Source organism: Schistocerca serialis, chromosome 3, assembly GCF_023864345.2.
Source record: "Schistocerca serialis cubense isolate TAMUIC-IGC-003099 chromosome 3, iqSchSeri2.2, whole genome shotgun sequence".
NCBI lineage: Eukaryota > Metazoa > Arthropoda > Insecta > Orthoptera > Acrididae > Schistocerca > Schistocerca serialis.
Genome location: NC_064640.1, coordinates 934,132,779 through 934,156,726, shown reverse-complemented (window position 1 = coordinate 934,156,726; position 23,948 = coordinate 934,132,779). Strand labels below are relative to the sequence as shown.

General features: G+C 41.5%; 1 protein-coding gene across 1 annotated transcript in view; it reads left to right on the top strand.

Annotated features, from left to right (window-relative positions):
- The window catches only part of LOC126469623 (vesicle-trafficking protein SEC22b), a 28,814-nt gene extending 5,789 nt beyond the window's left edge, over positions 1-23,025 (top strand). Inside the window, exons 3-5 of the mRNA XM_050096745.1 lie at positions 22,262-22,422; positions 22,506-22,652; positions 22,749-23,025. Of these exons, the coding sequence (XP_049952702.1) occupies positions 22,262-22,422; positions 22,506-22,652; positions 22,749-22,900 (460 nt within the window). The 3' untranslated portion in view covers positions 22,901-23,025. The remainder of the gene's footprint in view (positions 1-22,261; positions 22,423-22,505; positions 22,653-22,748) is intronic.
- The last annotated feature ends 923 nt before the right edge of the window (positions 23,026-23,948 follow it).

The window sequence follows — 23,948 nt, the reverse complement described above, 5'->3', positions numbered from 1 at the left end:
TGAGGGATATGATATACAGATTTCATGTGTTTTAAGCATACATTCCATCACCTGTGTGTCAAGTTTATTGAAAAAGACAAGAAAATTCAGGAACTCAAAACTCATGACAACACGTCATATTTAGAAGCAGATTGACAGTGTGAATCGCGTGACCGCTGCGGTCGCAGGTTCGAATCCTGCCCCAGGCATGGATGTGTGTGATGTCCTTAGGTTACTTACATTTAAGTAGTTCTAAGTTCTTGGGGACTTATGACCTCAGCAGTTGAGGCCCATAGTGCTCAGAGCCATTTGAACCATTTGACAGTGTGAATTGGTTTATCCAGTATGGTAGCAAAGACATGAGACTTTTTCACAAATCTTCAATTGCTTTCAGAAAGGAGATGGCAGACCCTTTTAGAATTAGTTCTTTTGAGCTGCATCATAAAATGAGTAGTACAAATGATGTGAACTAATATTCATTCTTTATGCAGCCACAGTGAGGGATTTGTGATATGCAGTGCTGGCAATCCTGTATACCCTTGCTCTAAACTCGAGTCAGTTCTCTGGCTGTCCAAAGAAATAACTGAGGCAGACTGCAGAGATAATTTCTCTGGCCTTATGTGGTACATTACCAGGTGTTCCATCCACTCCAGAACAATGGGATATCATGATTACTAATTATATTCAGCAAGGTATGATAGCAATGAATTTTTTCCTATAGAGTGGAAGGGAAATATGATCATACCAATTTTGAATCTTTGCAAAAACTCGCACAGTAAAATTAGTTATCAACAGAGCAGCTGTGCGGAATATACTGGTGCGGATGGTTTAGTAAAGCTTTCCTGGTCGGTGGCAACTAGACATTGGCTGTTGCTGCTTCAGTGGGGATTCTAACTGGCCAGAACTACTTTGAATCACCTACTGCCATCAGACACACCCTCGTGCGTTGTCTACACTGGATTTGCAATAGGCTTAAGACACCACATGGGCAAAACTACATGTGACAGACCATTTGCCTGTCTTTACACGGGGCCTGTGACGTCTCACAATGATATGGAATAAGTCAGTAGCTTTACAATTGTAGTACAACTTCTCAGCAGAAAATATGACAACGTGGAGCCAAAGTTTCACGTTCCATAAATCATTTCCATAAATCATTTCCATGATACATTGTAATGATGTGGAATCAGTTTTTTTACATTCACATTGCAAATTAATTGTAAATATGGCTACACGCTTAACATTTTTAAAGTTTTTTTTTAATAATATACAGAGGTTAGTAATTTCTACCCACCATGTCTCATACATTACAATAACAGAAAGTCTTCTATGGAATAGGAGGAGTTGTCAAGGAAAAACTTTTTCAGTGTTTCCAAATTTTGCTTTGCTGTCTGTTAGACATTTTATATCACTGGGTAAGTTATCAGAAATTTTAGTTGGGTCATTGTGAACCCCTTTTGTGATAAAGACAATCTTAATGTGGAGTAGAGTGAGTCAGTTTTCCACCTGATATCGTAACTATGTACATCATTGTTCCTTTTGAACTGCAGTGAATTGTTTCCAAAGAATTTTGAATTTCCCACACTATTAATTGTTTCCTCATCACGTGGTACAATTATCAGTGTTGCAGTACCCCTAGATGTGCAGAACTGAATATGTTGTCTTTTAAAACTGAGGGTGAGACCATTCACAGAAAACCAGTCAGTGATACTTTCAAGAACATTGTTCAATATATCTTCTGTAGTACATGATTGATTTCAATGTTAGTGTTGTCTGCAAAAAGAACTAATTCTGCTTGTATGTTAGACAGAAGATTGTTTACAAAAGAGGACCGACAGTGCACCTAAGATTGAGCCTTGGAGAAGACCATATGTGATTTCTCCCCAGTCAGAATAATGTCCCCAGACTAAATTGGTTGAATTACTAAGTACAGGTTAGATATGACATTATCCATTGGTTAATTGTATCGTCAATGCCATAAAACTTCAATTTAGCTAGGAGAATACTGTGGTTCACACAGTCAGATGCCTTAGATAGGTCACAGAAAATATCAGCAGGTGCTATTTTATTTAATGCTTGTAAAGTGCTGACCATTTTATTAGGCTTACACACACACACACACACACACACACACACACACACACACACACACACACACACCTTTCAGTGCCACACAAAGACTGTGGTGAATGGTGTAAATCATTTCTCCTTCTAGTATTATGTTTATGATTGTTGGTGTTGTTTTCAAACTGTGATTGATGACAACAAGCTCAATACGGAACTAAATGTAGTGTGGACTCGATCTTTGCCTCTATTAAAGCTCTGTGAAAGTCCATTTAAGTGAAAGTTGTCTGCAAACAGCTTTACATAGAAGACAGGCATGGGCTAAAAATTTCAGAAACTGTTTCAATACTGAAATTCCATACTACGCACTTTTTCCAACTTTGGTCCATTCACCCACGTCTCTAATTATACTGAAATCGCCAGCTGTTATAGTAGATGTTGACCGTGGCTGTTTCTTGACCTTACTGTTTGATAAGAAGTTGACTGGGGTACCACACATCCAGCAACTAAAGGCTACTCATATGCAGATTATGGGAGCATTGTGTATGAGTTGGCTGCATCCTCTGTCCTGGGTTATTAGACACTGTACCTCATGACGGCATCCAGTTTCCATATACATCCATATCTACATCTACGTAGATACTCCGTAAGCCACTGTATGGTGCATGACGGAGGGTACCCTGTACCACTACTCGTCATTTCCTTACCTGTTCCACTCGCAAATAGAGCAAGGGAAAAACTACTGTCTGTATGCCTCCGTTTGAGCTCTAATTTCTCATAGCTTATGTTCGTGGTCCTTACGCGCAATGTGTTGGTGGCAGTAGAACTGGTCAGCTTCAAATGATGGTTCTTTAAATTTTCTCAATAGTGTTTCTTGAAAAGAACATTACCTTCCCTCCAGGGATTCCCGTTTGAGTTCCTGGAGCGTCTCTGTAACACCTATGTGTTGCTAGAACCTACCAGTAACAAATCTAGTAACCTGCCTCTGAACTGCTCCGATGTACTCCTTCAGTCTGACCTAGTACAGATCCCAAACACTTGAGCAGTGCTCAAGAACAGGTTGCACCACCGTCCTGTATGCAGTCTCCTATACTGGTGAACTGCTCGTTCCTAAAATTCTCACAGTAAACAGAAGTTGATCACTTGCTTTCTCTACCACTGTTTTCACATGCTTGTTTCACCTCATATTGCTTTGCAACATTATGCCAAGATATTTAAATGACTTGACTCTGTCGAGCGGGAAGCTAGATCTTCCTATTTGTCTGCATTAACTTAAATTTTTCCACATTTAGGGCTAGCTGCCATTTATCACACCAACTGGAAATATTGCTAAGATGTCTTGTATCTTCCTACAGTTTCAGCTTTGACGCCTTACCATACACTATGGCATCATCAGCAAAAAAACTGCAGATTGCTGCCTACCCTGTCGGCCAAATCATTGATGTATGTAGAGAACATCAGCAGTCGTATCACATTTCCCTGGGGCACTTGTGACAATACCCTTGTCTCTGAACACTTGCCATTGAGGACAATGTAGTGGGTTCTATTGTTTAAGAAGTGATCGAGCCACTCACATATCTGAACTTACTCCGTATGCTCATACTTTCATTAACAGCCTGCAATGGGGCACCATGTCAAATGGGTTCCAGAAATCTAGAAATATGGAATCTGCCTGTTGCCCTTCATCCATAGTTTTCAGTATATCATCTGGGAAAGGGACAAGCTGAGTTTTGCACGAGACGTAAGCCTGATATACAGTCTCCTGGTGGAGGCAGATACTGCTCCCTTGAAAATAATTTGTCAACACCATCTAATTATGTGTTTAAATTAAGTAGAATTTTTAAACATCCGTGTTATTCAGTCTTCTTCCCTATCCTCAGCTTCTTACTTATTAAGGGCAGCCAGCTGCTGTATGTTTCACCAATATTTGCCAACAGCTCTCTGTTATTGTGGCCACCCACACTCTCATCTCAACATCACAAGTCCACCATGGTGCATACCCTCTGCCCTACTGTGTACTTGAACCTTGAGAATGATATGAAAGTTGACCCAGTCCAATAATTTACTGAGTTCATCAAGAATATGTATACTTTGGCCATATCTACTCTGATAGCTCCAAAGATGGGGGAAAAGGTTGGGCATGCATGCATCAATAAGAATTTCTTCAAACTTTATTCTCTAGGGGATGAAGGTTGCTCTTATACCTAGATCATAAATCATTGCGTATGAAATGCTCCTATACGGAGTGACTCACTCACTCAGCAGTCCTTAGACAGTAACAGGATGTTTTCCAAATCATCATGTAATTTGTACATTTGAGAGCTCTTACATGATCTTTTCAGAACAAAGTTCCTTCATTGCACTGACAGATATAACTCAACACATTGTTCTTAACAGCACAATAGTGACTCGTGTAGAGGTAATTATGAGAGTACCTCAAATGAGTTTTACAGGGGCATTTCTGTACACATTACATATAAATGATTTAGTAGACAGTGTCAAAAGTTCTGAGAGCCAGTTCATGAATGATGCTGTTGTCTGTAGGAAGGTTGGAATGCCAGAAGACTGTAACAAAATGCTGGAAGGCCTACAGAGTATTGATGATTATTGTGCGGACTGGCAATTGACACTGAGTAGCCTATAAATAAAGGTAACATGTTGTGCACAAGTAGTGGCAAAGTAACACTCCTCCCAACAAATAATAAAATATACTACTAAATACAGAAGTCATTCTATTGTGATTCCTAAAAAGATTCTGTTGCTTTTTGCTACATTAATAGTTGAAACACTGAGCTCACACACAAACTCATATCATCTTAGAACAGCCTACATGTTATTGTGGATTAATGATAGTTCAACACCATCTTGTTGAATACCTCGACTTACTGTATCTGTGGCATAAGTTACAGTTAGCACAATACTTATCACAGAAACTAGATGATGACACTACTTTTATAATCGAAGTGTTAAATTATGTACAAGAAAGTGGGTTCTGTAACAAGATCCAAAATTGAAAATAGTGATATAGATAGTGAATGTAGTGATATACTCTGTTGGAGAAGCCTACATCCATGGGGATTCTTAACCCTGTTACGTTTCACAAGTTCATTACCACTGTCTTAGACTCTTAATTTTCAATGAACTATATCATTCACAGTCTTTGTCATTTTTAATTCACTTGAATAAATAACTGGTATTTGTTTTACAGGCCAAATCAGAGCTGTTCAATGGGATAAAAATTTACCTGAAATTGTGAATTCTATAGTTAGATATCAGGGTCACTGGTCTACTCCAAAAGTTAAAAGTGACATCACACCATGAACCTAGTTTTTTTATTGTATTTTTTATTCAACACTTTTTCTTCATTTATAATATTTGTATGTCAACAAATTTGTGTGAATAGATGGCCATGTCTTGATGTTGTAGAATACTTTTTCCTCGCCAGGAATTACAGAATGCCAATTAATGCCTCCCTTTGAACATACCACCACCCCTCTCCCAAAATTTCTTTAATGTTTAGCTTTAACCATTATCATGATCATTCATTACTGCCAATGTGTAAGGAGGATGTGTAAGATGTGCCATCCATCACAATTTTCTGTCACAGGTGGTTGCCTCCTGATGTGATGTGTCCTTTTGGTACTGATTTGCCATCTGTATATAATATTGATTCACTACATTATTTCAATATATTGACTAGTGTCCTCAGCCAGTGTACAGGTAAATTTCTGAAAGCTGTGATGAGAATCATTAGCAGCTTATTTGCTGTCTAAAATCTGAGCAATTTATTCCACTTGTTACAGAAGATGCCAACTTCGGTCGAAGTTGTGTTCACTATTTGCACTGGTAAGAGGCACACGTACACCATTTGTACTGCTGCTGCTGATGCTGCAAATTATGTAAATTTCTGAATTTCTGAAGACTAGGCCTATTCATGAATTTTTTGCCACCATAAAATTTTTCATTCCATGCCGCTCGCTCACGTGCAGATAAGGCAAATCTGTCCAGATCATCAGACAATGAATGTCCATCAGCAGAATTGTCAACTGAACTCCAATATAGTTTATATTTTCTAGTAATAGACTGCTGAATCTGATTACAAAAATTGTTATATTCACTGCTGTTTGATAACCCATTTTGCACATAATGGGGTTTGATAGTCATTTTGTAGCATCCAACAGCTTTTCTAGTTGGTGACCTAAAGGCCCTAAATCCTTTGTAACATGATGGAGTTTCTTTAATACGTATTTCTCCCCAATAAAATATGACACTTTCCTTTTTGTACACATTACATATAAATGATTTAGTAGACAGTGTCAAAAGTTCTGAGAGCCAGTTCATGAATGATGCTGTTGTCTGTAGGAAGGTTGGAATGCCAGAAGACTGACTTTCCCTATTACTTGGCTATCATTGGTGTTTATCTGAAGTGTTTCAAATACAGGGTGGCGCATGAAATGTGTTACCAATTGTTTCTTTCACAATTTACGACGCACATTAGATATCCTGCTGGGATCTCTACAGCAGTACCAGCAGAGCTTGGAAAAACAAATGAGTTACATAATGACGTGTAATTCACAATAATGCCGCTAGGAGACTAGTAAGCAGCAATGGCTGACAGTGGAAGACTGATGACACAGCAACAATCGGCAATTGTGTTACTTTTTCATGAAATGAAAAGCCTTGTTGTGACTCAGAGGCATTTTCCAACAACAGTTTAACACACGATGGGTCCCTTGCAAGACCACCACCCACAGGTTGTACGATAAATTTGTACTGGAAGGAACAGTATTGGAAGCAAAGCGACCTTGGGCTAATCCTGTTTGTTCGCCGGAGAATATTGAAGCGGTACGAGTTGCTGTACAGAGAAGTCCCGGGAAATCGTGTGGAAAGGCAGCAGTGCAACTGGGAATATCCAGACGCTCCATTCAACGCACTCTTAAGTGACCTCCATATGTACCCATAAAAGATGACCTGTGCACAGAAGCTCACTGAAGAACACAAGCAGCAGAGACTACTGTTTGCTCAGTGGACGGAGGATAGGGAAGAAACCCTCAACAACGTTTGGTTTTCAGATGAGGCGCATTTTCATTTAGACAGATTGGTTAACAAACAAAATGTACACTTTTGGGCCACTGAAAACCCACAAGTGCTTCATGAACAACAACATTATGCTCAGAGGATTACAGCGTGGGCAGCAATTTCCAGTCACGGACTTACTGGACCCTTTTTCTTTGAAGAAACTGTGAACAGCGAGCGTTATTTGAGCATGCTTCGCAATAGCTTCATTTCACAGCTTCTTGCTACTGCCTTGCCCTTCAACACGCAGTGGTTCATGCAAGATGGAGCAAGGCCACATACTGCAAACACTGTGTTGGAGTTTTTATACGAGCATTTCAACATGCGGATCATTTCACTTAGGTTTCCAGGTCACTTCAATGATGGACAAAATTGGCCCCCCAATAGTCCAGACCTCAATCCATGTGACTTTTTTCTTTGGGGGTACCTAAAGGAAAAAATTTTCCCGAAACATCCATGTGATTTAATGGAGCTCAGAAGATTTATTCTTCAAGCTTGCAGTGAAATTATCGAAGACGTGCCGTAGAGTAATCACTAACTTCAGTGTTCGTTTGAAGGAAGTTAGGAAACGAAATGGTGGACATATTGAGCATATGCCAAGTTAGAACAAATCTCCATGGACGGCTCTTCATTGTAGTATATGTTCCTTCCAGATTGTATTGACAATAAAGTTTATATTCAAAAACAAAATGGTAACACATTTTGTACATAGAATTTTCAGATGTGTTTACTGCCTTGGGGTGTAGCACATTTGTTATTTCTTTGGTAACCAACAGTGAGTGGAAGCCAACATTATAAACTGCACCCTGTTCCAGTGAGTTGCAGCTCTGTTATAGACCATGAAATCCAAATTTCAGCACAAGTCATCTCCAAACAATCAACATTCATTTTCATTGAAAGCAGTTAAATGAAACATCAACTGGAGTTTGTCCTCACCTGAAGTATGCCCTAGCACTGTCAGAATATAATAATTGCAACAAGGAAGTCATTCGTATACGAGTATTTTCAGAGCCTTCTTTGTGTTTGATCCTTGATTGGTAATGAAATAACATCTTTGTATGTAGTCCATTTTCAGTCCTTATTTCAAGAAAATGCACTTTAATTTCATGGTGGATATTTATTCCAGATTTCTCTGGACTGCCATTCTGATCAAGGCTTGCGTATCATCCTTTCATTTGTCCTGAAATGGTTTTATGAAATCAGTCATAAAATGCATCATCTTGTGACTGCCGGTCCACAAGCCCACATTTAAGGTGCACCCCTCGACTTTCATTGCTACCTTCTGTTTCAGAACTATGACTGCTTTTATTTTGTTGGGATTCTTTCTGATGTGTCTTAACACTGTTTTAGTGTGTGGTAAATTGTCTTATAGTCTTACTTTCCCATGCATTTGCACCTTTGTTGATGAGTTGTTCTGAATATTTCTAAAAATCCATTAGTGCATAAATGTTGGAAGGTTGCTCAACACTAGCACTTCAGTTTCTCTATCAATCAGGATCGTTTTAATTGATCTGGATACTTTTCTTTCCTGGGATTTTTGTTGTATGATCCTGTAGTTACTTTTATATCACTGCATCATTACCGAGGTACTCAACATATAAGGTATAGTGACATTACCTGTTGAGGAGCATTGTATCAGTTGTGTAACCTCCTGTAACACAGTCTGCTAGCAGCAAGAAGGTTTCCAATGCCTCATTTTTTGGTTTGGTGTTCAACAAATTTTTCTTTTGTACTATCAGTGCACTACGTTTGTGAAGCCTTCTCAATATCATTCTTCTGCTTGTGGTAGGAATGGCATTTTGCTGCACTGCTTTGATTGTGCCCTTACTCCATCTTAGTGGGTCCAAGAGTACTGTGTAACAAATGAAGCTAAGAAGTGCGGTGGATTGAGAACTGATGCCTGAGTGGCACTGCAGTGATGTGATTGTACCCTACACGTTGTCAGTGTCATCGTCACCCAGAGTGGTAACTCACAGCGCCTGACGTGGGTGAGGAGCACTGCGGCAGGTATCCCACAATGTGTTACCTTCATATGCCATTCGTAGAGTTTTCCTGTGACAAATCTTTTTCACCTTACTGTTTTTTGTGTTTTTTTATAAATTTTAGTAGATTTCAAATGGTTTTCAATAATGGAACCACTGAAGTGTGTTGTGCACAAAGATAGTCTTGGATCAAATAAAAAATAATAATAAATTAATATAGAGAGATAGTTTGACTATAGCATAGTTTGTGAGGTGTTAGGATTGAACATGTGGTGAAATAATTACGACAATAAATTGTTTGAAATGAAGTGGTTGGGATTTGATTGACTTAACAATGTCAGTGCATTGTTTGCCATAGAAAATAATGGAAATCGATACTAAGATAAAATTGGATGAAAGTTCCTATCTACAGTTAAAATTTTTCATCTACTTATGGCTAGTAGTTACAGCTCAAATGCCACAGTGTAAGCTGTCACGCAGTTATCAATCTTGGTGGACAGCCCAGGTTGTGTACACAATATTGCAGATTAAGGATGGAGCTAATAAGGGGTAAAGGGGAAAGTGGTGATGGGCATGGGTGTCAACTAAAATATTCTATTTTTTGCAGTGTATTATCACATTTGTCTTAATAATGATTTCCAGTTTTTTTTCCAATTTTGAATATCTTCAGATTAATTGTAGTTGCAGAGCAGCCTTACAGTTCTAATGTCGTAGTGACTTGCAGAAGCTGTCCACAGCACACACAACTGGTGGGTTGCTCTGCAACAATAGTTGATGTGAAGATGATCGGAATTTGAATGACACTAGTAATCATTATTAAGACTAATGCAATAACAAGCTGCAATAAAAAATATTATAATAATCAGTTTCTGCACATATATATTTCCACTTGGCACCATGTCAAGCTTTAATAGACAAAACCCCCCTGCGGGTTCGGGGGTAAGAATAGTCCCGCGGTATTCCTGCCTGTCGTAAGAGGCGACTAAAAGGAGTCTCAACTGTTTCGGCCTTTAATGTGATGGTCCCCTAAGGGGTTTGACCACTCCGTTTCTAAATTTTTCCGTTAGTGCGTACCATTTGGGGAAGGACACCTTACGTGGTGCATCTAAAAATCCATCTTGCCCTAAGATCTGCCACACCTGAATTTTCATGGAGTTGGACTTACATCGAGCTTCCGGCCACATCCACTGCAGTGTGTTCCGGGTGGCATACATTCCCTCCAATGTGCACTTCCATCTTTGCCCTCCTGATGTACATGGATATTTCGACACCCGACATCCAGCACGGTAGCCAGTCCGTTGTGGTGGGGTCGTCATGTACCCTCTTGGTGGTAGCCCCCTGACTACACAGGGATCGCACTGCTGATGCCTGAGCTGCTGCCTCCCCACGTATGCCGAGGAGTAGATGCCTATCCCTCTGGGGCATCGGGATCCCAGCAAAGGCCATCCTGCCAGGTGGTCTTTGCTGTGGCTGGGTGGCGCCCGTGGGGAGAGCCCCTGGTCGGAGTGGGTGGTATCAGGGCGGATGACCCGCAATGAATCGTGGTACATCATCTCTCGCTGGTGGGCCTCCACCAGCAGTCTCTAAGCGATCGAGGTCTAACCTCAACGGCAAGCAATTCAATCCAAGATCATTTCCCTCCCTGGCCACTCCATGGGATGAACGCATGGCTAAAGGCAGCAGTGGAGATTATTCATCCCGGTACCTTGTCTGTACACGGGTCGATGGTGAATCTTTTATGCAAACTAAGCCTCAGTTTTTTGTGGAGCATTTAGAGGACAAGTTCGGGGAGGTGGAGGGCTTGTCCAAAATGCGCTCTGGGTCGGTTCTCATCAAAACAGCATCCTCAGCCCAGTCACGGAGGTTGCTCACTTGTGACAAGTTAGGGAATGTTTCTGTCACCATCACTCCCCATAAAAGTTTAAACATGGTCCAGGGTATTATATTCCACAGGGATCTTCTTCCGCAGTCCGACGATGAACTACGCGCCAACCTCGAACGACGAGGTGTTCACTTCGTCCGGCGCGTCCATCGGGGTCTGAGGGATAATCAGGTAGCCACCGGTGCCTTCATCTTAGCCTTTGCAGGTGATGTCTTACCCGAAAAGGTTAAGGTGATGGTTTACCGTTGTGATGAGAAGCCATGTATCCCTCCTCCGATGAGGTGTTTTAAATGCTGGAAGTTCGGGCACATGTCATCTCGCTGTACTTCCAGCATCACGTGTCGGGATTATGGACGTCCTTCGCATCCTGATACTCCATGTGCCCCGCCTCCTATCTGTGTTAACTGCGGAGAACACCATTCCCCCTGCTCGCCGGACTGTAGGATTTTCCAGAAAGAAAGGAAGATAATGGAATATAAGACCCTGGACCGCCTGACCTACCCCGAGGCTAGACGGAAATACGAGCGGCTCCATCCTGTGGCAATGATGTCAACCTACGCTGCTGCTGCAACGACGGTTCTTCCATCTCCTGTGTCGTCCCATACGGTTGGTTCTATGATTGGTCAGCATCCAAAAGCCCCCTTGATTGTGGGGGGCACTTCACAACCTGTTGCTCCTGCTCCATCTTCTTCAGGAGCAACACCCTCCCAACCATCGGGGACATCAGCTCCCCCTTCCCAGCCGGAGAAGTGTAAGACTTCTTCGGCTACTCTCGCCAGGAAGGGTTCCCTTAGGGACCTCCCTTCACAAGTTCAGACCAGTGGAAAAGCGGACGCCCGCAAGTGGTTGAAACAACCACCAGTCCACGGTCGTAGGGCCTCACGATTGTCGTCTGTCCCTGAGACTGACCCAGTGAAGCCCATGAAGCCTGAACCACCGAAGGCACAGCGCGACAAGCAGAAAAAGAAGAAAGTCCCCCAGACCAACGCTAAAGCGGTGGCACCCATCCCACCGCTTCCTACAAGCTCTGCCTCTGCCTCTGAGGACAAGGTAGCGATTCTGGCGTCCGCTGAGGACCTCGATCTCGCCGGTCCCTCGTACACAATGGATAGCATTTGCACGGGTGCTCCGTCGGAGGCAGCAGGTGACCCAGCGGCGTAATCTGCCTTCCCAGTCCCGTCACGCCTTTCCCAGCCATGGCCAACACCATCCTCCAGTGGAACTGCAGCGGTTTCTTCCACCATCTAGCTGAGCTCCGCCAACTTATCAGCCTTCACCCTTTCTTCTGCATTGCTCTTCAGGAAACTTGGTTTCCAGCAATGCGAACCCCCGCCCTCCGTGGCTATCGGGGTTATTATAAGAACCGAGCAGCTTATGAAAGGGTGTCTGGTGGCGTCTGCATATATGTCCTTCACACTCTGCACAGCGAGTCTGTCCCTCTCCAAACACCTTTAGAGGCTGTCGCTGTTCGGGTGTGGACGCCACAGGCTGTTACCGTCTGCAGTCTTTATCTTCCACCAGATGGTGATGTCTCGCAGCATGTCCTGGCTGCACTGGTAGCCCAATTGCCGCCACCTTTCTTGCTACTGGGCGACTTCAACGCCCATAACCCTCTGTGGGGTGGGTCAGTGGCAACAGGTCGAGGCGCCATTGTTGAGCATTTATTGGCACAGCTCGATCTCTCGCTGTTAAATGATGGTGCCTTCACACACTTCAGTGTGGCGCATGGCACATACTCCGCCATTGACCTTTCAATCTGTAGCACTAGCCTCTTACCGTCTGTCCAATGGAGTGTGCATGATGACCTGTGTGGTAGTGATCACTTTCCGATCTTTCTGTCACTGCCACAGCGTCACTCTTCCGGGCGCCCTAGCAGATGGGCTATGAATAAGGCTGACTGGGACTTGTTCTCCTCCACTGCCGCTATTGAGCCTTTCTCTACTGATGACATTGATGCGGTGGTTCAATCGGTCACCACCGGCATCGTTACTGCCGCCGAATCTGCCATTCCCCGTTCTTCTGGTTCCCCTCGGCGGATGGCTGTGCCTTGGTGGTCGCCTGAGATCGCTGAAGCGATTAAAGATTGCCGGCGGGCGCTCCAGCGTCACAAGCGACATCCCTCCATAGACCACCTTATCGCCTTCAAATGGCTGCGTGCGCGGGCCCACCTCCTTATCCGCCAAGGCGAGGAGGAGTGCTGGGAGCGGTATGTGTCCACCATTGGCCTCCATGTCACTCCATCGCAGGTCTGGGCCACGATCCGTCGCCTCTACGGCTCTCGGACCCCTGTCAGCGTCCCTGCGCTCTCACTGAATGGAGCAGTTTGTACAGACTCCGACGAAATTGCCAACAGCTTGGCAGAGCATTTTGCTCTTAGTTCCGCTTCTTCCAATTACCCACTGGCCTTCCGCTCCATTAAAGAGCGGATGGACCGTTGGAGCCTTTCTTTTCGCACCCACCATTCTGAATCGTACAATGCCCCGTTCAGTGAGTGGGAATTTCACAGTGCCCTTGCCGCTTGCCCTGATACCGCTCCTGGGCCAGATCGCATCCACTGCCAGATGCTGAAACACCTTTCAGTGGACTGCAAGCGACACCACCTTGACCTTTACAACCGTCTCTGGGTCGAGGGTGACTTTCCGTCGCAATGGCGGGAAAGTATTGTTATCCCCATTCTGAAACCTGGGAAGAACCCTTTGGAGGTGGACAGCTACCGTCCCATTAGCCTCACCAACGTTCTTTGCAAGTTGCTTAAACGGATGGTGAGCCGGGCTTTGACCTGGGTACTGGAGTCACGGGGCCTTCTGGCTCCATCTCAGGGTGGCTTCCGTAAAGGCCGCTCCGCCGCCGACAATCTGGTGAGCCTGGAGTCGGCCATCTGTACTGCCTTTGCCCGCCGTCAGCACCTGGTCGCTGTCTTTTTCGACATGCGGAAGGCGTACGATATGACATGGCGCCATCACATCCTTTCTACGCTTCATGGATGGGGTCTTCGGGGCCCTCTGCCGATCTTTATCCGCAATTTTCTGTCGTATCGTACCTTCCGCGTGCAAGTCGCGGCCTCCCATAGTTCCTCCCGAGTCCAAGAGAACGGTGTGCCACAGGGATATGTTTTAAGTGTCGGCCTGTTTTTAATAGCCATTAACGGGCTCGCTGCGGCGGTGGGGATGTCTGTCCAAGCATCCCTGTATGCTGGCGACTTCTGCCTTTACTACAGCTCTATTGGCATTGCAGCTGCTGAACGTCAGCTACAGGGTGCTATCCATAAGGCGCAGTCTTGGGCTGTAGCGCATGGGTTTCAGTTTTCGGCTGCCAAGACGCGCGTTATGCATTTCTGCCGGCGCCGAACAGTCCATCCTGAGCCGCGGCTTTATCTTGCCGACGAACTCCTTACTGTGGTGGAGAAACACAAGTTTTTGGGTGTCGTTTTTGATGCCCGGCTGACTTGGCTGCCTCATATTCGGCAGCTTAAACAGGCATATTGGCGGCATCTAAATGCTCTGCGATGCCTTAGCCACACCAGGTGGGGCGCCGACCGATCTACTCTCCTACGGCTCTACCAGGCGTTAATCCAGTCCCGTTTGGATTATGGGAGCCTGGCTTATGGCTCAGCATCCCCATCTGCGCTGCAGGTACTGGACCCAATCCTACACAGCGGCATACGGCTTGCCACTGGTGCTTTCCGCACCAGCCCTGTGGACAGTGTGCTAGTGGAGGCAGGTGTCCCTCCCCTGCGGTTACGGCGCCAACGTTTGCTAGCCGCTTATGCTACCCATGTTTTAAGCTTGCCCGGGCATCCAAACTATCGTCTCCTGTTCCTGCGATCGGTCGTCCATCTGCCAGAACGTCGGCCCCGGTCTGGTTGTACAATCGCGGTCCGCGTCAAAGAGCTTCTCTCCTGGCTTAGGGTTTTCACTGTCCCACCTCTTTTCCGGGCCACTTTGCATACACCCCCATGGTGTGTTCCTCGCCCTTGCCTTCGGCTCGACTTGGCACAGGGCCCGAAGGACTCAGTCCCTCCAGAGGCCTTCCGCCGCCGCTTTTATTCCATCCTGGCCACGTATCGGGGCTCTGGCATTGTTTACACTGACGGTTCGATGGTTGCTGGTCGTGTCGGGTATGCGCTCACTCTAGGGGATCATTCCGAACAACGTTCCTTGCAGGATGGCTGCAGCGTTTACACTGCTGAGCTGGTCGCCATCTTTTGTGCCCTAGAGTATATCCGCTCCTGCTCAGGTGAGTCCTTCGTTATCTGTAGTGATTCCCTGAGCAGTTTACGAGCTCTCAACCAGTATTTCCCTCGTTCTCGTCTGGTGATGGCTATCCAAGAGTCACTGCATACTCTTGCCCGTTGCGGCCACTCTGTGGTCTTTGTGTGGACCCCCGGTCATGTCGGTATCCCGGGTAATGCACATGTTGACCGCCTGGCGAAAGAGGCCACCAGTAAGCCATCTCTGGACGTTGGCCTCCCAGAGACAGATTTGCGGGCAGTCTTGCGCCGCAAAATTTTGGCGCTATGGGACGATGAATGGCGCGAACTGACAACGCGCAATAAACTCCGTGCTGTCAAGGAGACGACGGCTGTGTGGCGGTCATCCCTGCGAGCTACTCGCAGGGACTCAGTAGTTCTTTGCCGGCTCCGCATTGGCCACTCCCGGCTGACACACAGTTATTTACTGCACCGGGAGGACCCTCCTCTATGTCGCTGTGGGGCGGCTTTGACAGTGGCCCACATTTTGATGGCCTGCCCCCTTTTAGCTGTGGTCAGGCAGACATTTGCGCTGCCTGATACGCTCCCTGCCCTTTTAACGGACGACTCCGCTATGGCTGACTTAGTTTTACGTTTTATTCGGGCAGGAGGATTTTATCATTTAATCTGAGTGTTTCTGTTTTATTTTATTGTTTTGTGTTGATTCTGGCCTTTGGCCTATGATTTTAAACTGATTTTTTAATGTGTTTCTAAGTGGTTGGCTTTTCCTTTTTTTATTTCTATGGTCGGCCAACCACTGTCACACTCTGTGTGATTTTAGTTCGTTTTGTCTTGTCTTTGTCTAAGTTTCTCATGTTCTGTATCGTCTGTGATCTATTCTGTTCCTCGTTTTTATTCTCTGTGGGTGTTCTTTGTATTTGGAAAAAGGGACCGATGACCGTAGCAGTCTGGTCCCTTTAATCCCCCCAAACCAACCAACCAATAAACAAAAATATTGTTGTAGCAGGCAGTGTTTAACAGTAAAATTTCAAATCAAATATGACATTTCTTTTTATTTGTAATTGACAAAGTCATTGTTGTCATGTGATGCCCTATGACATATAAAATATTTTTCGGTGTCTGATTGAAATACTTTGTTAGGACAATGGATAGGGTCTGTGGATGAAACAGGAAAATAAATTGCGTTCAAGCAATTTTTGGCGGCAAGACTCCAGTTTCTCTAATACCATGAGTATGCAACTCCACAAAGCATTCCAGAATTTGTAAAATGAGTAAAAACATTATTATTGCCCAATTTTAAATAATTCTTGCACTAACATGCAAACTATTATGTTGAAAGTACAGAAATTGCACATTACAAACTAAGGAAATTACTTTTGTCTCAGTGTGGCCAGGTGTTTAAGCAGTTCTCAGTGTGTTAGTCTACAGTTAATGTTATCACTTCATTAGAAATTTTCTCCAAAGATATAGCTGCAAATTAAACTAATTCTATCCAGGACCCGGTGTTTCAAAGTAACAGACTCTGAGCCATGTTCAGACCTACTTCAACACCATTATTTTCAGCAATACATCTATTTCTTCTTCTACATCCAATATCTGAGAGTTTTTAATAGTATCATCAAATGAAACAAAATCCTTAAAGTGGAAATTGCTGAGTTATTTGTGGATTTTTAACATCAGTATTTGCCCATCCAGGTGCACATCAAAAATATTATCCAGGTGCACATCAAAAATATTATCCAGGTGCACATGTCAGAAATATTATTCAATCAATTGGATGCACTATAAACAATTCCCCAAAAATCTATGATGTTCATATAGTCACTTCAGTAACTCAGGACTTCTGGAAACTGTTTCTGGTGACTTGATATCCTATAGTGTCCCACAAAGCTAAAATAAAACACTGTATGCAGCAGGTACAGCATAATTACAGATTCTGACACAATGATGTGCCATATATACTGAAGGCACTTATAATAAAACTGTTTGTCAGTTTTGTAATTCTTCTATGCTTGGGGTAAAGTTTACTGGATGTTACGGGGGGAGGAAAATGAATTAAGTGTTTTGCAACAAAATTTATTTCAAGTGGGCAGAATATTTGCATTCAAGTAACACAGTCCAACAGTTTTGTTTGATTGTTTAATGACCAGATGCATTCCAGCATTTTGGCCATGTGACCAATAGAACTCTTGTTGACGAGGCTCGCTTCTGATTCTTGTACTCTCACAGCGGATTTTTGAAACAATGGAGATTAGTCATTTTACCTACAATGTCTCTCTCTCTCTCTCTCTCTCTCTCGTTACTGTACCATCATTCCTGTTACCTCGCAGTGTTTGCATGGGCTTGTCAGAATAAAGCAGAGATATTTGTTTCATTTTGTAACCATAATTTGCTTAGTGGAGGAATGGTACAAAATACTTTAGAAATATTATGACTAGGAAAAAGAAGTACTTGATTTTAATGGATGATATGAGTGTTCAGTTAGTGCTCTCCAGCATATCCAGCCTGTACACAGAGAAATCAGTACATCATTACTACATGCACCCACAAACTTATTAATTAATAAAGAGTTATCATATGCAGCTCCCAAAGAAATGCTTTTCCACATAATGTTATACCCTGTGTGATATTACCTTATAACTGGGAAGAAATGGTCCGTTACTGATTTGAGATGCTGTTTGTAAAAAGGTGTCACATCTGAAATAAACAACCTGCCCTTGGGGAACTTTCAACTGTGCAACACTGGTACAGAATTGCAGGCAGTGTTGTGATGAAATAGAGGATGTGATTCACGAGCTGCAAAGCCAGTTTTCATCATTTAATTGTTTCATTTCTCACCCTTAGCACCCTGAAATAGTTATTAAGCAAGATTATTATTAATTTCCTTCCTTACTCATTCTTAAAACCAAACTGATGTGAGGAAGTGTCTAAACCATTAACAAAGGAAAATTATGAAATTCTCTACAGAGTGTGGCACAATAATCATAATCATTCGGCAACACAGTTTTCAGTATTTGTTGCTTTAAACTGTTTTATGTATAAGAGCAACAATTGATTTCTGAACAGCTTTGCCATTTGGAATAAGTAGTCAATTGACGTTAAGTTTGAGAATGAGTATGAAGTCTTACTTTTAAGTATTGGGTGAGAGTACTTTGGATCTTGATATTGACTACTTATCCTCAATCTTCACCTTCTACTTTCACTGCTCCTGTAATAGCCAGCAGAAATTCCATGTTATTCATTAGTTTCTGCCCTGTTTCACTGTGGGGTAACTTTGATTAAACTGTACCTTAAAGACAAACACTTAACAAACATAATTTAAATGTGAATCATCCTCCACTCCTGGCCCTTATATGGCTTGTATATAACAAAAGAGGCAATTCTGTGCTCAAATATTATAGAACACAGTTGTTACTAAGCTCTATGGTGGGGATAATTCTTTTTAGTGAAATTGAGAAGTAATTTTTTTTTTTTTTTAATCAGTTGTTGCTATGAACATTTATTTGACTGATTTTTTCCTGTGTTCCTTTTGACATTTTGAAAATTATAGTGGTAGTTTACAAAGGATGGGAAAGGTTTTTGTATGTAGTTTTCTTTTTTGTGATTGTTTTAGTGCCCATCCTGGTAACATTCACAGCATGCTTTATGTAAAATTGCTGTCCTTGTACGTGAAAGGCTTTCTTCCTTCATTGTTATTACAGTGCCTCATTGCACATATGTTTCCATCACCTGTAGCATAAGTAACTAACATTTTACTTAAAATTGGGAAACCTGAACCAGTGAGAGTTCGCTTGTGTCCTCCTTTGGTTAAGTTATAATATTGCTGTTTTGAAGTTCCATGACATTGGTGGCCATAGACTCCCGTGTATTGCAGGGTAACCGCATCACCATCTCTCTCTCTCTCTCTCTCTCTCTCTCTCTCTCTCTCTCTCGATAAATAGTTGGTTTTAAAACTCCTCGTATCAGAATTACAGTGCAATGTCTTAATCATTTCTCATTCTTTTTTGTTTTTCATCCTTCTTTCTTCATGATCTGTGAACTGGATTTGTAATGAGATTGGCAGTCTATCCAATTGATACCTGTCAAAGCAGACTGTGGCTAATGGCTTTGTTCTCCTCTGTACAACTGATAAGAGGAATTGTTAGCTCATGATAAGAACAGTGAGTCAGCACATCAAGTCTTTTTCTTTCAGATGTGTATCATGTTTATAACGTAATCTCGGTTAAGTGAGTGGTGTGTCATAAGGATATGTTGGATGTAAATGGAGATGTTTCATCTATTGATATCAAGGAAATCTATGTAACAAAAATTATATGACCCAGATATTTAGAGGCAGGATCCTTGTAAAAACTCATTTAGAAAATGAAATAATCAGCATAAGAACTGTCCAGCATAGCTTATTATTAATCTTTGTCTTTACTGATCATGAGTATTGGCAGTTGATTGTCAAAAATAAATGTTGTTGCAAAATCATCTTGATACTCATATCAGATAACTGTCCAGGAAATAAATATTTTAGGTGTAAAGGAGACCAGTCACTGAAAAACAGAAGCTTTGAGTCATCAACAGGCACACACAAAAAGATAGAAAACTTGTTATATTTTGGGGTACATCTGTTCTAGACCACAAAAATACCCCCCCCCCCCCTCTCTCTCTCTCTCTCTCTCTCTCTCTCTCTCTCTCTCTCTCTCTCTCTCTCTCTCTCTCTCTCTAATTATGTACATACTCCATATTTGTTCCTTTTCAGATTTCTTGTTGTTGCAGAGGTGGGAAATAAGAATTGGTGATATGAATGAAGTTATAAGTAAATAACTGCCAGTTTCTCAAAGTTGATTGATTTCTTTGTAGGTTCTGTGTTGAATATGCACCAGTATTGTTTCCATTGCTGCATGCCTTTTTAACATGAATCATAAGGAAAGTAGAACATATTAAGTGGTTGTAAGATGTCAGATGCCCCTTTGTTTTTCTTCCTAGAATTTTTTTATGGCAACTATGCAGTATTACAGCCTTTAGTTCTGTCATTTGTAGAGATTGAAATAGATGTGCCACTGTGATATAATGGCTCTCCTCTAGGTTGAACTAAAAATTATGTAAAAATCATAATTTCCTAAACAGAGAATTCAGGGATTCTGCTCAGTATCTTCGTTGACAAATTTTGGAAAGCTTCTGGTAAGAGTTGAGTTGGTGTTCATCTTTCTTGCACTCTGCTATATTATTTTATGAGCAAAACATGTTCTTATAGAATATCTTCCCAGACGTTTTCATACAAGCAGAACATAACATCTCTATATTCAGTTTTAGGCTTGAAGATATTATCATAAATACACAAAGTATCTACCAAAGTTGGAGCAAAATTATTAGACCATGTATTAGTAGACAGTGCCCATAGCAGTGTAAAATGGTGACACCTGCAATTTCTTGCTATACCTTGCAGATGACTCCAAATACAAGCAAATGCAAAGTATATGTGATAAATTAACAGAGCAGTTCTAGGCGCTACAGTCTGGAACCGCGCGACCGCTACGGTCGCAGGTTCGAATCCTGCCTCGGGCATGGATGTTTGTTATGTCCTTACGTTAGTTATGTTTAAGTAGTTCTAAGTTCTAGAGGACTGATGACCACAGCAGTTAAGTCCCATAGTGCTCAGAGCCATTTGAACCATATGCGATAAATAGAAGTCTAAATATAATTTACTGCTTCTGTGATGAGCCACTTGAAAGAATGTTTTGTGTCAAATACCGTGGGGTAGTCATTCATTCATTGGATGTACTGGGGAGAAAGAAATGTCTGAATGAAATACATTAGGAAGGGCCTGAAAAGTCTACTTTTAAATGGAGCTGGTCACGTTTGAAACTAATGTTTGACCCATCCCTAAATATTGTTAGAGCATTTGTTGCCCATTAAAAGTGAAAATTACAAATTGAGAGGAACCCCTTCAATACCCTTTAGTTTTTTGACATGTTTGTCACTTAAGCACCCCATCAGTGCTCACATTAAGTGGCTTCATAACTCTATAAAAAGATGTTATGATTTCCATCATGGGAAGGTTTAAAAAGGTACCGCGTCTCTCAATTGTTTAATGCAAAAAAAGTTGATATTGATAAAACTAGACACATTAAGCTTCGTGTAGAGGAATGTAAGTGATTTATCTTTCCGCACAGAGGGGTGTCTGTTGTCGAGGCATCACCATAACTGACTCATGGTCTCATGAGAGAACGTGTCTGTCAGACGTGTTACAGTATGCCATTTTGTTCTGATTTTTATTTATTTTTTATTTTTTTGAAAATGCTGTTCATTTGAAGCCACTGATACATTTTCTCGGGATAGTACTTCTCTGATTACTGTAGGGTTCCTTGCAGGTGTTTGATGTTTTCCCTTGAGGCAGATTTGGCCCATTAATTTTTCTACATCATGATGTGAAATTATCTATGGCCAGTTAGGCAAATATTTAACTTTCTCCACTTTTCCAACCCAGGTGCACAAAATTCATACCTTTAAAATAACAAACACAGAAAAATGTCTTAGTTTTATTTTCTGTTCTTCCTTTTGTCTTGTGAATAAAGCCTAATCAAGGCAATATAATACATGAAGACCTAACTATGCAAATGCTGGTAGAATTTTTTTAGTAATGATGATGATGGATAGTTGTTATAAGGCTCCTTATATGCAGCAGCTCCATTATAGTCTTGAAAAACACTTCAGTTGTTGATGTTTGAGGGTATTATTTCAGTATCATTGTGAAATATATTCAGATGTGAATAGTTACATAGATAGAATAATTCTGTAGTTCAATGGCAGAGTTAGTACAGAACATGTATTTGCTGGCAAGCTGCCGTATTTTCTGAAAGGTTATTTACTTCAAGCTATATACTCAGCTCTTGCTGTGTGCAACTGAATTTGGATTATTTGCTTTGTTTGTTCTGTTTGTAATTTCCTAAAAATGGTGTGCTGTTAGCAATATTGTGTACATCCTTTAAAGTATTTTATGTGGCTTTTTATGTTAAATTTTTAAAGTAAAAATGGAAAATGCTTGATTGCTTTTACTAACCTATTTTTTTTTTCATTTAGCTATCTTATCGAAAATGATGTTTGTTACTTGGTATTAACTGAGCGTAATTTCTCAAAAAGACTGGCTTTCTCGTACTTAGAAGACCTAGCGCAAGAATTTCATGCTCAGTATGGGAAGAGAGTTAATGTTGTGCAAAGGCCTTACACTTTCATTGAATTTGGTAGGTAGTTTATTGTTCTGTGAATATCTGTCAAGAGCTGATACAATTACAAGGAACTGTTACCTTGCTATTCTCTGTTACAGATACATATATGCAAAAGGCTAAGAAAATGTTTACTGATGCGAGAACACGCCGTAACCTTGCTGCACTTAACACAGAGCTACAGGATGTTCAAAGAATTATGGTGCAAAATATAGATGATGTTCTGCACAGGGGTGCAGTATTGTCTGGTACGGTATATTTGCTAGCTTTTTAAACTTAGTTTCACATTATATATAGGAATATATTCTGACTTACATTGTCCACGTTTTAAAAATTTGTTACAGATTTGGATACAAAAGCAATGAACTTACAGCTACATTCCCAAAAATATAAGAAAGACGCCACTCATTTAAATGCAAGATCAATGTATGTGAAAGCTTTTGGTGTTTGTGTTTTGATTTTCCTTGTGATAAGTTATTTCTATATATTGTACTAGTTCACATACAATTATTTGTGCAATAGATTATACCGAATACCCTTCAGATTGAATATGTATTCTGTTGTTAATAAATAATTTTTCACTGTGATTTAAATTTAAAATAAATTTTTATGTCTGAGACAGTGCTGTCATTGTTCCTCTCACCTTTAGATCTTGAAACCCTTCCCTGCATTTGACTACTTCAGTATGCAAACTAAGCTCTTCAAGGTCTGATTTTTAAAACTGAAGTTCATATTTCTTCATTCTACCCAATTTCAACTGTAGATACTTTGTAACAAAAAGATGCATATGATGTATGTTTGTCTCCCCAGTTTTGTAAGTTTTATATTGTTGAATATTTTGTTAAAGTAGAGAAGTTTGTAGGCCTGTTGTTTTGTTGATATATTACTAATTACTTATTGTGACCATATTTTCTGAAGCTGGAAATGGGACACTTCTCAACTGAACTTTTTTAGTTACCATTAACCCTAGGCGTATGAGTTAATGCAGTTACCAAATATAAAAGCTGATTTATGTATTTATTATTAATAAACAAAATATAATCATCAGAGTACTCAATAAATTCATTATGACAGGCAGTGTTATTACAATATATAAAACAATATTATTTATAACATTACTATTATGATAAACATAACCCAGGGACCAAGCCGAGAAGACGCACCAGCGGCAGTAGCAAAGCTTCTGCAAAGAAGGGAACTATGCCTGTGTATTTTACTGTGTGGACTATCAGTTAGCAAATTACTGTAAGTTTTTGTTTTTGCATAAATCTTGGTGCATATCTATGTGTAAGATGGTTTCCTAGTGTAATTTTCGCACCGTTAGACTGCCATGTCATGCCACCAAGTTTAAATCTCATGCTGGTACAGAGAATATAGTTTAGATCAGTGCATTCTACTTTGCATACTTACCTCATGCAGTAGCTTTTGGGTGAGCTGAGTTTCTAATAACAGGTAACTGTAGCTGGATCAACTTCAGTATAGAAATTTATTTTAGTGTTTCTTTATTCTCCTTGTCATATTTTGCATACATTCCAAACTCGATA